At 50.9% G+C, this 14,259-nt stretch overlaps 1 protein-coding gene across 3 annotated transcripts in view; it reads right to left on the bottom strand.

Moving 5' to 3' along the window:
- Positions 1–11,737: 11,737 nt before the first annotated feature.
- Positions 11,738–14,259, bottom strand: part of Sorcs2 (sortilin related VPS10 domain containing receptor 2) — a 362,100-nt gene continuing 359,578 nt past the window's right edge. For all 3 annotated transcript variants that reach the window (XM_032916916.1, XM_032916917.1, XM_032916919.1), the window contains exon 27: positions 11,738–13,942. In XM_032916916.1, coding sequence (XP_032772807.1) covers positions 13,878–13,942 — 65 coding nt within the window. In that variant the 3' untranslated portion in view covers positions 11,738–13,877. The remainder of the gene's footprint in view (positions 13,943–14,259) is intronic.

The raw sequence follows: 14,259 nt of genomic DNA, 5'->3' as shown, positions 1-14,259 counted from the left end.
ACTATGTTTAGATGCAGGCAGTGACCTGGACGTTAGACATCTCTGCAGACTCGTGCAGGGCCAGTCATACACAGTGAGAACCTCGTGATGCCTTTCCATCACAGCCCAGAATGTCCTTAGCACACACGGGAGGAACGTCTCCCAGGCTCCCTGCAGAGGGGCCTTCTCTGGGCAGCCTTCATATCCAGGATTGGTGCTCTGGGCTTGAGCCCTGCAGCAGCTGCCTTGGAGTCACAAAAGAGCAGCAAGGTGGTTACCGGGGTACAGGGACAGGAAAGCTACTCAGCTGAAGGTCTGTCCCAGGCTAGCCCACTGTAAGACCCTTGCCAGCTGTGCAATGGTGCTTCTCTCTAGTGCCTTCCTCCAAAGGGCAGTTCTGATTCTTCACACCAGCATCGGTGTGGGCTGGTGTCTGCCAGGAAACTGTGTAGAAAGACCAGGAGGAGGGATACACCCTCCACACACACCAGCCTATTCACGGAGCTGCAACTGGGGGAGCCCCTTGGGTCATCGCAGGGAGCTGTGACCATTCCATGCTCTGAAAGGGAAGAGAATTTAATGTGCCATAGACTTCTGCTGCCTCGGGTCTCAGAGCAGTGCTTTTGGCCACTCCAATAATGGCCTTCTTTGCCAGGAAAACTGGTCCAGGCTTTGACTGTTACCAAAACAAGGAGAAAATGCCCAACTTGACAGCCAGTCCTGGCCAGCATAGAGGGACATAGTGAAGTATCGTGTCCAGCAGATAAACCTCAGATGAGTTTGTCCTGATGAAAACACAGCAGCCTCCGGGCTCCTGGCGTTCTTAGTTTGTGCTGAGAAACCCAGGCCTGTAATCCTTTCACTGTGCCGGACACTGCAAGTTCCTCAGAACCATATAAAGTAGGTCCTGGAGAAGTTACGGCTCCCAACACAGGGCTCCACTGTCCTGTGGTCCCATTAATGTTCTTAGATTTGGTCGGAAAGCTAGTTCAAAGCATTTGTTTCAAAATAAGTTATTTATTTGTATATGTTCAATAAATAGAGTTTTAATTTATATATGTACATATTGGGACACCCATGATCCTGTCAGGATTCTCAGTGCTCTCATTCTATGACCCTCCCAAAGCCACCGGCATGACCCCAGCCATCGATGGCAGGTTTGCTTTGTGTGGATCCAGGTAGGCAGAGGGCTGAACCAGCCCCTTTCTGTGAGCAACCAGGTCCTCTGCACCATGGGAGATGCTCCACCTCTTGGGGCCTCTCTTTGAGGCCACAGAGTTTCCCTGGGTCTACTTTTGTTACAACTTGGCAAGATGTCATCAGCTTCCACAAACCCCTACTTTTATGTCCGTTTTCTAACTAACCATTTGCATGCAAATATCATGCTGGCCCGGGGATTTGCTGTGGTCCCTGGCCTGGGCATGTGGGTGCAACCCTCAGTGTCACACAAGCTCATGTACCAGTGTTCTTGCAAGGGTGAGCGTGGGTCAAACAGGTCATCCAGGTGCCAGAGTGACCTGTCGGGACGGTATGGACCCACTTCACACAGAATCTTCCAGAGTGCTTGCTGCTCCCCTGCCTCAGCGTCAGTGCCCGGTCGCTTCCCCATGCATGCCTTGGTCCTGCCTCACCACCCTGTCCACTTCATCTGTCCACTGCTCCAGTTTCCCTTTGGCTGTTTCTGTGTCAGCTCACCCATGCCAATGGGACTTTTAGAAAATCGGCTTTGGAAAGCAATGTCCCAGGCCCTGAGGACATCGAGGAAGGCTTCCAATATGTGGGGACTGCAGTCCCCCAGGTAGAATTCACACGCAGGCAGCAGCAGGACTGTGTGTCCCTGGCCTCTCCTCCCAAAGGCAAGGGACAAGCCTTCCCTGTCGTTGACCTCTGCCCTGTGCTCTGGGGAATACTTGAGCCAAGTTAAGACATTCACACCCACCCTCACCAGCAAGCAGGATACCTTCAAGGTCCGTTCTATGGGTGGGGCAACATCTAAATGATTGATCTTTCTGGGGTTTTTTTCTAAAGTAATTTTGAAACAGAGACATTTCAAATCCATGACATAGTTTTTATAGAAGCAACTGAATGTCTGGGTCTTGTTCCCACTGACTTACTACTAATCACGCCAGAGGGCTGGGTTTCTACTGTGAACTAAACTGAAACTAAACCCCCTCACTCCCCGTGCCATCCTCACACAGCTCAGCCCCAGGGAGAGCGGAAGCAGCTTGGCCATGTCACTGGCGTGGAAAGCCCACCCCTCAGTTTTGAGGAACACCCTTTGCCAGTAGGTGGGGATACACCACCGTGATCTTTGGAAACCTGGGCTTCCCGTACACCAGATTGGATTGTCCTTTCAAAATGGTGTCTTTAGTTCATAATTCTTAGGGACCAAAGGTGTTTTTAATATGATAATGTTTTAATTGATTTCTAACAAAGGTTTACTCTACATTTTAATACCAGTTTTTTTTACATTCTAGATATTCCAAATCAATTGCTCGTGGCTCTAAGTTGTAAAATGTTTTCACGTTATGAATGTAATTATTTCCTTAATGTATTTTTTAAAAAAAAACTAAAATCATATTTAAAATAACCTTGGAAAGACAACAGGCAAAGGAAAGAGAAAGTTTTTTTTTTAATTAACTATGTTGGTAGCCCATTTGAAATGACTGTAAATATATTTTGATTGTGTAGCTCAATGTATTTAATTCAGAAAGTAAAAATTTTTTATGTAAAGAGACTTGCAATGAAAAATCCTAGTTTTCAGTCCATGCCCCCATCTTGTAGCCACTCCCTCCCAACTTTTCTCCTCTACAAACTGATTTTTTTTTTCTACTGTTGTAACCGTGTACCCATCGACTGGCGCCCATTGGCGGAACTTGTTTGTGTATTAATAAAACTGTGCTATGTAGTCCGGCCTCATGTCCTCCTGACAGTGGCTCATGGTGCAGAAGAAGTTGTTCACCGTTGTCTGAGTCTTCATTTCTGGTCACCTGACAGGTGGGAGGGGCTGGATCACACTCGTGCACAGGGAAGGTCACGTACACGAGAAACCCCTCTGCCTCAGAAGACCCTTGGGGATTTTTCTGAGTGCTTTTGGTCTGTGGACCTGAGTATTTAACTCAGTAGACATCATCACCACCTCCTCACATCCCCCACTCAGTGCCAAGTGCTGGAAACAGAGTGAATCCCCTGGAGGAGAGAGCATGATAGTCCCAGGCAGGAACTGAGTCTAGGACCTACTACTGAGCTTGACATCTGGATTGAGAGCCACTGGGTCTGGGTACCTGCGGAGTGTGGTGAGGATGTGTTGGTGTTCAGGGGCATGAGTGAACCCAGAAGCCATTCACGCCATTCATGGCTTTGGTGCTGGACAGCAAGCAAAGCCCAGACGTTTATCACAGGTGATGGAGGAGCTTACTGTGTTGAATCTGGAGATGGGACCCAGGCTTCCGGGTGACTGGGAGACCACAGAGCTATTCATCAGAGAAATTCCATTTGTGGGGGCCCCTGGAGCTCTTCATGAGAAGGAAGAACCCACTCTTGCTTGCCCAGGGTTGTCCATTGAGTCTTAAGCACTGGTCAAGTGTCACTGAGCTTGTTTTTAAGCGATGCCTTTGGTTTTGGAGTCCTGGTGGGCTGCCAGGGAATGAAGGGGTCTCCTCAGTGTCATTTAAAGCAGAGGATGACTGAGTGCTTGGCCACAGAGAGCCCCAGGATGCTCAGGTTGTGGGTTATGGTCTGTAACCCAGTGTCATGGAGCCTATTAGGTGCACAGCAGGAACCTCCACGGGAAATGTCAGATGTCTGTAACTCGGGAAGAGAAGGGTTTTATGAGGCTGTTAAAAAAAAAAATGCCTCTCTCCTCATGAGAAGTTAGCCAAGAGCTCAGGTAGGAGGCACAGCTGGGAAAGACTCCATGGGAGGAGACAGGTATGCATTCCTCCTGAGCTAAAGGTGGGAGCTCAGGCAGTACAGGAACATGCAGAATGCCCACAAAAGGACCCTTCATACGTTTTCTTAAGCCCCAGGCCGCACAGAGCTGGCTGCTTCCTTCCTGGGGTGCCAGCCTCCCCTAGGAGTCTAGCTGGCTTGCAGTATGCCTCTCTTCAGGCCCATGCCAAGCGAATGTTCCTGTGCAGACTGGCCAGTCCAGAGCCTGTGCCCTCTCTCCTGCCTCTAGGGGATGTTTGTCTCAGCATTCTGCCACATGTGATGCCAACTGCTACACACAGGACACTGCCGGTTGGGTCTCCAAGGAGCAAGGTGGGAGGTCTAATAAGACCGTGATGTCCAATTCTGGTGCTGTGTCAGAAAAGATTAAAATGGGAGACTAAGGGATCATGGAGCCACCTCAATGGCTGACAGAGCCCAGCTCAGGAAACTGCCCCCAAATCTATACATATGAGAGAGGCTCCTCTCCCTTTTGCTACACACCTTAGGCTTGCCTTAGACTGTCTCTGGAACAAGCTCATATCACACCCTGTAGGGGACCTACGGAAGCGATGTCTAATGCCCTACCCACTATACTCGTGCCCACCAGCCTTGAGATCAGTATGTCCCTGCTGTGGGCTTACAGAGTGCACAGATAGTTGCAGGGATGTCCTGCTCCTGAGATGCATGGCCATGGCAGGACAAGAACGCCTGGCACACCAGGAGGGCAAAGAACTTACCCACTCAGCCTGCAAACCCTCAGTTCATTATCACAGCCCACCATCTGTACCCCAGAACTAAGGTTGGACCACCCCAGCCCATGCTTGATGCTGACCTGCATGGTCTAGGCACACGGTATCATGGAAGCGTCTCTGGTTGTCCCTTGGTAGCTCTTGTCTATGGGTGCTCTGGCTATCCTTGCCCTCTTATTTCTATATTTGGAGTAACTTCTCCTGCTTTATAGCTGACAGGGGTACAGGAGAGACCAAAACAAACCAAAGGGCTTCCTTCTGTGCTGGTCATGTGTTCTGATCAAACCCTCACTGGAGGAAGATGTGGAGTCTGGAGGTATTGCAGCCTTCCAGTAGCCTGAGAACAGACAGACAGACACACATGACAGACAGCACGCACGCGCACACACACACACACACACACACACACACACACACACACACACACCACTACATCCCCTCAGAAGACCATAGCTGCTCTCCACTAGGCTCTGTGGTCCAAATCTGGTGAGGCCCTCCTCCTCTTTGAGGACTTTCTTGCTTGCCCCACCTCTGTGACCATTTTCTCTCTTTCCCAGATAATTTCCTGTCTTCTCTTGCTTCCCCACCTCACTTCTGACTTTTCATAAGAGTACAGCACTCCCAGCACATCTGGCTGTGTTCCCCAGTCCTGGGGGTGGGCACCTCTGCTCCCAGGTTCCACTCCTCTGCCCCGGGCTCCACCACACTTGATCCCTGTGGCCTGGCTGTGGTGTGACTCCTAAGCTGGATGCTGTCCCATCCCAGCCTCCTCTCCCCAGGAGCAGCACATGGCCCAGTGGGCATTGGTGGGGCTCTAGCATTTTCTATTCTTCCATACTGTCTGTTCTCTTGAGCTTGACTCTTGCCTATCTCTTACTCAGCTCCCTAGGCTTCCCTGCTGTTAGGATGCCAGGCCTCAAACCAGGCACTAAGGGACATCTTTCTTCAGCCAGAAGTGAGTTCCAATGGCTTTCTCCTGCAAGGCACACTCTCACTGCAGCCACAAGGTGGCCAGCCTCCGTCCCTAGCTTCCTAGCTTGACCTGAGGCCCAGGGGACCATGCCCCTTACCTGATCTCATTCTCTCCCAGGGCTCCCTCTCCCTTCTCATCTCTTACAGCTCCTGGCTTCACCAATGTAAGGAACAAATCCGTATGGCCCACTTTAAGAATGAGGTGCATTTAGAGCACAATATGGAGTTGCAGTAACAGGAGGTGCTGGGCACAGTCTTCCTTAGTTTGAAGCTGGTGCCTGCTTGCCTGGGTCTGCTCTCAGTTTATCCAAGGGTCGGAAAGTTACAGGCAGCTATGGGATGGAGCAGAAACAAGGGAATCTTGGGATTCAGGAGGATGGGGAGTTTGGGATAAGGATTATGTTAGATCATTGAAGACTGTACCTCTCTGAAGAACTCAGCTAATGAATTCATAGTGGCAGGGAAATGTGACAAGGAACATAAAAATCTGTGCACCAGTCGTTCTAGCCTTTCTTCTATGCTGACCCACAACTCTGTAAGGTCATAAAATTACTACATCACCTTCACTCCTCGGAACCTCAGGTGCTCTTACTAAGAAGTGAGGACTTGTTTCTCGAGCTGGTCCCTGCTGTGACCATGCCACATAGGCACCTGCTGTGGTCACCGGTGATCTGAGCATTCCCAGATCTGGCTGGCCCTGTGACTCAGGGTCCTCCTCCACTGTGGAGTGGCTTCCACATCTGCTTCAGGGCCGCTGCCAGAATGGCCCTTGGAGCTGGGGGAAGCGCCATGTGCTGGAATCGATGCATGGCCAAGACTGAAGCCGTCATCGTGGCTGGTTTGTCACTGCTGTCCTGCTGGCAGGTGCGGCTCAATACTGCCAAAAGCTGGGTAAGTCGTTAACAGAGCTGAACGTGTGACACCGGCTGCAGGCTGCCAATGCTGCCGTTAGCCCAGTGGTAAGCCAGCAAGTCCTGGACTGGGCCAAGTACCACAGGCGTGCTGAGTTTGGGCATGCTAGGCCTGGGATGCCTGTGATAAACAGTCATCCATACTGTGACAAGGAAATATTGTCACCAAGATCCACTGAGCGTAAGTATGCTTGGCTGCTGTCCCTGGACCCTGAGGAACCTCCATGGTTAGTGATGCTGATATGAGGCAGAGCAATCATGAATGACTCTTGGTGGAGATGAGCACCTCACAGCTCTCACAGAAGGAGCTCAGGAGCACGGGTCTCCATGTGCTGCCCTACTGAGTGCCTCCAGATGCCCTCACTCAAAATCTCCCTTCCCTGTGAATCTTGTCCCTCAGCAAGTCACCAGGCCCCATCTAGACCCGGGAGCACAGTTAGAGCTGGACAGGAGGCCCTGTGTGTGCTTCGTGAGCCCTGGACACCTAGGCTAGAGGTGTGAGGGCCTGGGCGAGGGTGGCCCTGGGGGAGCTAGAAGAGCTGTGAGTGGCCAAGTGGCCAAGGGGTGTGTGGCCAAGGGAGGTGGTCACCTGCGATAAATCTTCATCTCATACCCGGGAGGAAGGCCAGAAGGTGACAGTAGGTGACAGGGCTGATAAGTAGCAGGCTCCTACTCTCAGACCGGACTAGGCCATCCGGTGGGTCTGAACACTGATCACGACAGTTGTATTTCATTTTTGCCTGTCATGCTCACAGTGACTTTGTCCTGTGCTGGTGGCTGTTAACAGTCAGGCTGCATGGCGCAGGTGTTTATAGACACTGCTCTCTCATGCTGGAAGAAGGACCATGTGCCTGGCTTTCCACAGTCTTGGAGGCAGGTGCTGGTACCATCTGCCCTATAAGTAGTGCCCATAAGCGTGCCTTGACACTCCTAGATCTGGCACTAGCATCTTCTGGAGGCCTGGCAGCATGAGGTGTAGAAACAATGGCTCTGGGACCAAGACTAGGTACTTCGTGGGCATCTGACAAACCTTCAAGTGGTCTTGAACCCCTTCCAGACAGTCCCTGATGGTCAACTCACCTTCTGGAAGGAAGCCAGCAGCCCTTGGGTGCAGCCTGTGTTACTACCGGGCAAACTTGCCTGACTTGTCAGTGCCTGGTCCAAGAGCCAAGGACAGGCTTCAGCCCTAGTACAGTCTGTCCAGGACACTGCAAGGTTCTGTATTTCTATTACCTATGTGGTTTTGATACCAAACTGGAGACTCTCACATTCAGGACTTAGTGATGCTTGAAGTGCTAATTCAGCAAAAACAAGCAAACGCTCTGTCAACAGATCTGTCCACATGTTGCTGCCTCTTCTGGGAGCTCTGAATGTACCTCAAAAAGACTGTGAGGGAATGACTGAGGCAGTGAAACATCCTGCCACAGCATTGGTTCTCAGGGAGCAATGTCTCCCAGGGGACCATACTTGTGGAATACCTGCAGCATACCCTGAGCCATGGTGCACCTTCAGGAAGGATCTTATCTGTTTGTAGCCCAGGGGCTGTGACTGTGGTCCAGGAGGGAGAGGATGTGGTGTCACTGTGCCCTCTCCAAAGCATCCACTTTACCTTCTTCAGCACCTACACTGTACACAAGCCTCTCTGGCCTCTGTATAGCCTCTACACAGGTACCCACTGGGGGAACACATTGCCTCGGGGGCCACGATTTTAGAGGGATTTGGGGTGTGTGTGTGTGTGTGTGTGTGTGTGTGTGTGTGTGTGTTGTACGTGTAGTGTAGTGTGGTGTGGAGTGTAGTGTGCTTGGTGTTATATGTACAGTGTGGAATGTGTCTTATGGTGTGTGTGGTGTGCCTGTTATGTTTGGTGTGATGTGTATGTTGTAGAATGGTGTGGATGTGTTACAGGATGTGTGTGTTGTGTTGTAGCATGTGTGTGTTGTATTTTGATGTGTAGTGTTTGGTGTGACTGTTTGTGTATGCTTGTCCTAGGGCATGACACTATTAGGAGGTGTGGCCTTGTTGGAGGAAGTGTGTCACTGTGGGGGTGGGCTTAGAGATCTTCCTCTTAGCAGCCTTCAGATGAAGATGTTGAACCCTCAGCTCTACCTGCACCATGCCTGCCTGGATGCCGCCATGTTCCTATGGACTGAACCTCTGAACCTGTAACTAAATGAACCCCAATTAAATTTTTCCTTATAGGAGTTGCCTTAGTCTTGGTGTCTATTCACAGCAATAAAACCCTAAGACAGTATGTATGTTTCAGTATGGTGTGTGTGTGTGTGTGTGTGTGTGTGTGTGTGTGTGTGTGTGCTCGAGTGTGTGTGTTGTGTTGTGGTATATGTATAGTATTTTGGAACAGGGTGTTCGGTGTGGTTGTTTGTGTGGTGTGTGGTGTTTGTGATGGTGTATCTGGTGTGTGCAGTGTGGCTGTGGTGTAATGTGTGGTGTGTTATGAGGTGAGGCAAACACTGAAGACAAGGGCGTCCCTGGTCTTCATGCCTCCCTCTCTGAGAGCCCAGAGTCTCCAAGTCTGTTCCCCTCTCCTCTGTCCTCCTTCCTACTTGCTTTGGTTTCTGCCCCAGCATGCACTGGGCGCTTGCCGATGTTTTCACTTTCCAGTTGCTACGACATAAACAGGCTGAGGAAAAAGAGCATTCTGTCTTCTCTAGACTATCAAAATGAATGTGATTGAGTTAGTGACCTCTGGAAATGTCTTCACCATGGGCGACAAGATCAGCTGAGCAGTTGCTTGGTGGGTGTGGTAGGCGGGGCTTGTGGGCCCCTTTGCCACTTGGGTGGTATATGGGAGATCAAGTGTCTTGAGAACTGGTGGCCTCAGGTGTCTTGGATACTGAAGAAGCTACAGGGACCTGGGCCCAAGTTCCTGTTGTCAGGAACAGGATGGCAGTGTGAGCCTGTCAAAAACTAAAGGAAAAAACCAACTGAATCATGGGTAGGTGTGGACTACTGAGTCCAGCCTCTTCCCTGGACAGACTAGACTTCACTAGCTACTCCCTGACGGCAGACACTTTTTTCAACTTGATCCTCCTTCTTGGTCATGGGTGCTCACTGCCACTAATCTACGAGCTTACACAATTTAAAGACCCTAAGCTTTAGAGTCGAAAGAAAAGCTTGTCAGCCTCTGCTCCCAGCACATGACCCAGTGGCTAAAATTCACTTGGACAGCTCTATACCGGTTATAAAGAAGATAGGTGCTTTGAGTCCAGCCAGCTGTTACTAGATTCAGCAACGAGTCTCCTGTCCAGTGTAAACCACTGGGTTCAGTTTTGTACAAATGACTTGTGTTTATGTTAAATTGCCGTGTACTGTATGAACTCACTGAAACCTGCCTCTGGAGATGGAATCCGGTTTTTCCACTGCACCCAAGCATGCTTTATTCCAAGGTCCTTCAAAACCTCCTTTCCTGAGTCGGGATGCCCCCCTCCCCCAACTCTGTGCCAGGGATAAAGAACCACAAACAGCCGAAGACAGAAGGCATCGTGACTATGATTTATCTCACGATATAAACTCTGTTTGTATCTGCTACTTACAGTCCTTCGAGGCGCAGTTGTGGTAGATTACACTATGTATTGTATGAAGACTGTCTTGTGCTTTCTATAGGGTTTACCTGGGAACTTACCATGCCCCAGAGTTTAATAGTATGTACACAGGTAATTTGAATTTATTACCTATGCCGTTTGGATCCTACCGTTCTTTACTAAGGAGTTGTTATACTGCACTGCCCTCTAAGCCGGCTAACTGCCATGATTCAGCTGTGTCAGCTTGCCTAAGATGGGCGTGTTTCCTGATGCTCTGTTAATGTTGTTGCATCGCAGAAAATGGCTGGGTTTTTTTTTCCCCCCCAGAGTAGGAAAGAAAGGACAAGCAAGTTATGATGGTCTGAGAATGTTATCTAAGGTGTATGAAATGTCATAGTTCAAACCTCTGCTTAAATCCATCAAGTTACGGGCTGCTTTCTGTAACAATTACTAGGACTGGCTTAAGAAACAAAATTATGGGGTTGGGGATTTAGCTCAGTGGTAGAGCGCTTGCCTAGCAAGCGCAAGGCCCTGGGTTCAGTCCCCAGCTCCAAAATAAAGAAAAAAGAAACAAAATTATACGTTTAATCCAAGCTTATTTAAGTGTTAGGTTTTTGCTGAAGTTTTATCCAAATGTTTCACAGGACCAGACTGGTGTGATGACACAGATGTTTGATAACCATCCTTGGAGGCTATGGAAATGTTGTGGTCAGAGGGATTAAAGGGGAGAGGATCCCCCAATCCCCACCCAAGGCCAGCTAGGTCTCAGGGGACTGTAAGTCATATCTGTGGGGGGTCAGTGACCTGTTCTCTTGTTCAGGGAGACCATGAATCCTGTGTCCCTTGGACTGACACCCCCCTAGGCCGCCTCCTCTCTCATGAAGCAGGTAGAGCAGTCATTGCTCTCCCACCATGCCAACATGTGGTGAGCCTCTCTGGGAGGCAGGGAATGAGAGAGTTAGAGGTCTGTAGGTAAACTAATAAATCAAAGCAGGCTCTCTGGGATGGCAGGTTCTTGTTCCCAGAAGTCATTGTGAGAAGAAACATCGGGAAGGTGCAGGAGGCAGGTTTCTGATTGGGACCAATAAGTAAAGGGGAGAACCCAAGGGTCCTAGAAAATTCCCACTCAGTGTTTGTTTAGGACTGCCAGCCTTAGGCCTTTCCCCTCACAGGGGAATACACTCCCTCGCTCCACAGCGTGCTCTTCTGTCCTTCTGAGGTGTTCAGTTATCTGTGCCAAGGGATGAACCCCGAAATCCCCTAGGCTGACAATATCCCTGGTGCCTGGCGCATGGCATGTGGTATTGTATGTATGCACTGAGATTGTGGTACATGTGGTACGGAGAAGCACTAAAGACATCTTCACACTGAGATAGATGTGTGTTCTGTTGTGGTATGTGGGGTGGTATGTATGTGATATCATATGTGAGAGGCTGATGTGTGTGTGTGTGTGTGTGTGTGTGTGTGTGTGTGTGTGTGTGTGGTTTGTGTAACTACAGGTGAGTATGAATCAGATCTTGATGCTGAGGTCGAACAGAGCCTATTTGTTTGGTGCATGTGGGATGTGTATGTATTAATGTGTGTGGTGTGAGAAACACGTACACGTAAAGCATAAAGCAAATCTTCGCACTAAGGCAGAGACCGACCCTGTCGATTTAACCTTTGTTAAAACCATCACAAATGATTTATTGGTTTTTTTTTTTTTTTAGAAAGGAAAAAACAAAGAATTTATCACCTCAGCTATGCCCACATGCCAGGTATGCACAGGGCCCAGTGGAGAGTGGTTGTGAGCCCCTGAGCTGGTGGCATCTGGGCTGTCCGTGGGGCTTTTGCCCCTGACTATACAATGCATGGCACCTCGGCTGAGAAGCAGGGAAACCCTGTGCCCGCATAGCTGTCTGCAGTTACGGAGATGAGAACAGGGAGGCTCCTGGGTCTATGCACTCCAAATGTTCTTAATAAAAATAGTAACACAAAACCCGAACAGCGAGGGAAAGCCTACCCAAGTGTCCTTGAGGGTAACACAGTGCTCCAGGAAGGCAAAGACCTACAGTTGGTACCCCAGGCACTGGTTGGCTAAAGTGACGGGCTACATCCAGGGGTTCTGTGCTGACCGTGGACCTTGTGGAGACTGTGGTGTGTGAGCATCTCCTTCTGTGTGGGACTGGGTGATACAGTGCTGCGGGGACATGGATGGGGGAAAGGTCTCTGCTTAGGTTTCTTTTGACATAGCAAGAAGCCATGTGGGGCAAATGCCTTAGAGTGTCACAGCCTTCCCTGGCACTAGGGTCCCATTGGTAGCCCCTCACAAGGAGGACAGCCTGCAGTTACCTCTGGAGGGACCCCTGAGCCCCAGAGAGTGGCAGAAAGTGAGAGATATTGGGGTACAGTTGAGATCCTCCCACAGACCGGCTTTGTGCCCACATAGCTGCCCTGGTCTGTGACATGAGTGTCTGGAGTGCTGAGCTGTCCTGTGTGAGGGTCTGTACTAGACCTCTCCTCCTATATAGACCACAGCTCTTCCCCAGGGAGAACCGGTGGGTGCTGGTGGGTGTGCTAAGCAGCAGCAGCAGCAGCGGGTGGGGAGACACCTAGACCTGGCACCAGGCCAGCCTGGGCTTTCTGGTGGGGCAGCAAGAGTCTGAGGTGGGAGGACGGAAGAAGAGGGGAAGGGAAGGGAATACTGACTTCAGTTCAAGGCAAAAGGTGAATTGTGCCAGCTCACAGTGTCAACCTGTGCTGGGTCCCTGACTTGGCAGTGGGAGCAGACAGCAGGTGACTCTAGGGCTACCTCTGCTGCTTTTCTTTCTACGACCTTGAAAGGGCCACAAGTCCCTGGATCCTCTAGTTCATTTCACCAGGAGACGCTGCCCTCCCACACCTCTCCTGGTTGGTTCTACAAGGGTCCCTCAAGCCATAGGGCATCAGAGCCTGATGTATTCAGCTAATGTGCCTTTCTGGGGCCTGTAGACATTTCTAGAGCCCAGCCCTGACCAGAAAGCAGTCATCAGCCTAGAAGCTGTGGAAGGGCGCATCCTGCTGGACATAGCTGGAATTGCATGTAAGGGGTCCTCCCTTTCTTGCCTCCAACCCCATAGCCCTGAGGGAAAATCAGAGAGATTATTTGCCCCTCTAGGCCCAGCTCTGGGCATTCTGAAAGAGGGTTCTGAGAGTGGGATTCTGATAGAACGTAGATGGCTTCTATTGCCTGGCCTTGAAAACAGAAAGCTAAAAGAAAGAGCCCCCCAAACTCAAATAGCTCTACCCGGGCAGGTATTTACACTGCGGTGGAGAGTGGCTGCCTGGAAGGTGGTGTTAGACAGGTCTGGCCCATAGACTTCCTGGCTCTGGGGTCCTCTGCAGGGACAGGGACTGTGGGGCCAGGGCTGAGCAGGTCTACAAGTCTGGAGTGTGTGGGGTGGGGTGGCTGCAGGCTCACCCCAGAAATAGGCTGGTCCAGCCCCAGGCAGGAGAAGCCAGTCCTGGGCTGCAGTGGCAAGTTGGAGCAGCCAGGGCAGCGTGCTCAGGTCTAAGGACTGTGATGTCTCAGAGTCAAGGGTGGGGACTTTGTGTGGCACCACAGGCCCGTGTCCAGGTGGGTCATGAGTCGGCTGTCCCAGGATCCCATGGGCCAGCTGGGGCTGACAGGGAGAGATGTCTGTCCTCTGAGTGGGGACAGCTAGAGGAGTTGGCCTTTCCACAGGTCTCAGAGGGTGTGTCGTTCCAGCTGTACTTGCGGTCCTGCGCCCTCTATGGAGGAAGCAGGAGGAGAGTGTCCTGGCCAGCTGATGCCATCAGCCCACCAGGTAGCTATGCATCTCTCGGGAGTTGATGCTCAGGACCACACCTGAGTGGTTGCCTGGGGAACAGAAGAATGCAGCCCATTAGCGAGGTTGGTGGGAAACGGACCACACAGGTGACCTCAGCAGCACATGGGGCCATCATGCAGTGAGGTTCCCTGGGCGCGTGCTAGGTGCAGATGGAGACGGGGTCTCCAGGGTCCTACGTGGTGACAGGAGGGAAGTGCCAGGTGCCACCACAAGCAGTGGTCCAGAGGACTGTGTAGTGAGGCACCCACTGACCTGCGTGAGGGCTACCCCTGGCATCGGCAGCAAGGGGGCACAGGAAGGGCTGAGGCTTGGCCCCCTCTTGGTAAAGAACACTGTAAATGGGGGA

This window comes from Rattus rattus, chromosome 11 (genome assembly GCF_011064425.1).
Source record: "Rattus rattus isolate New Zealand chromosome 11, Rrattus_CSIRO_v1, whole genome shotgun sequence".
NCBI lineage: Eukaryota > Metazoa > Chordata > Mammalia > Rodentia > Muridae > Rattus > Rattus rattus.
This window is presented reverse-complemented; position numbering and strand designations above follow the sequence as displayed.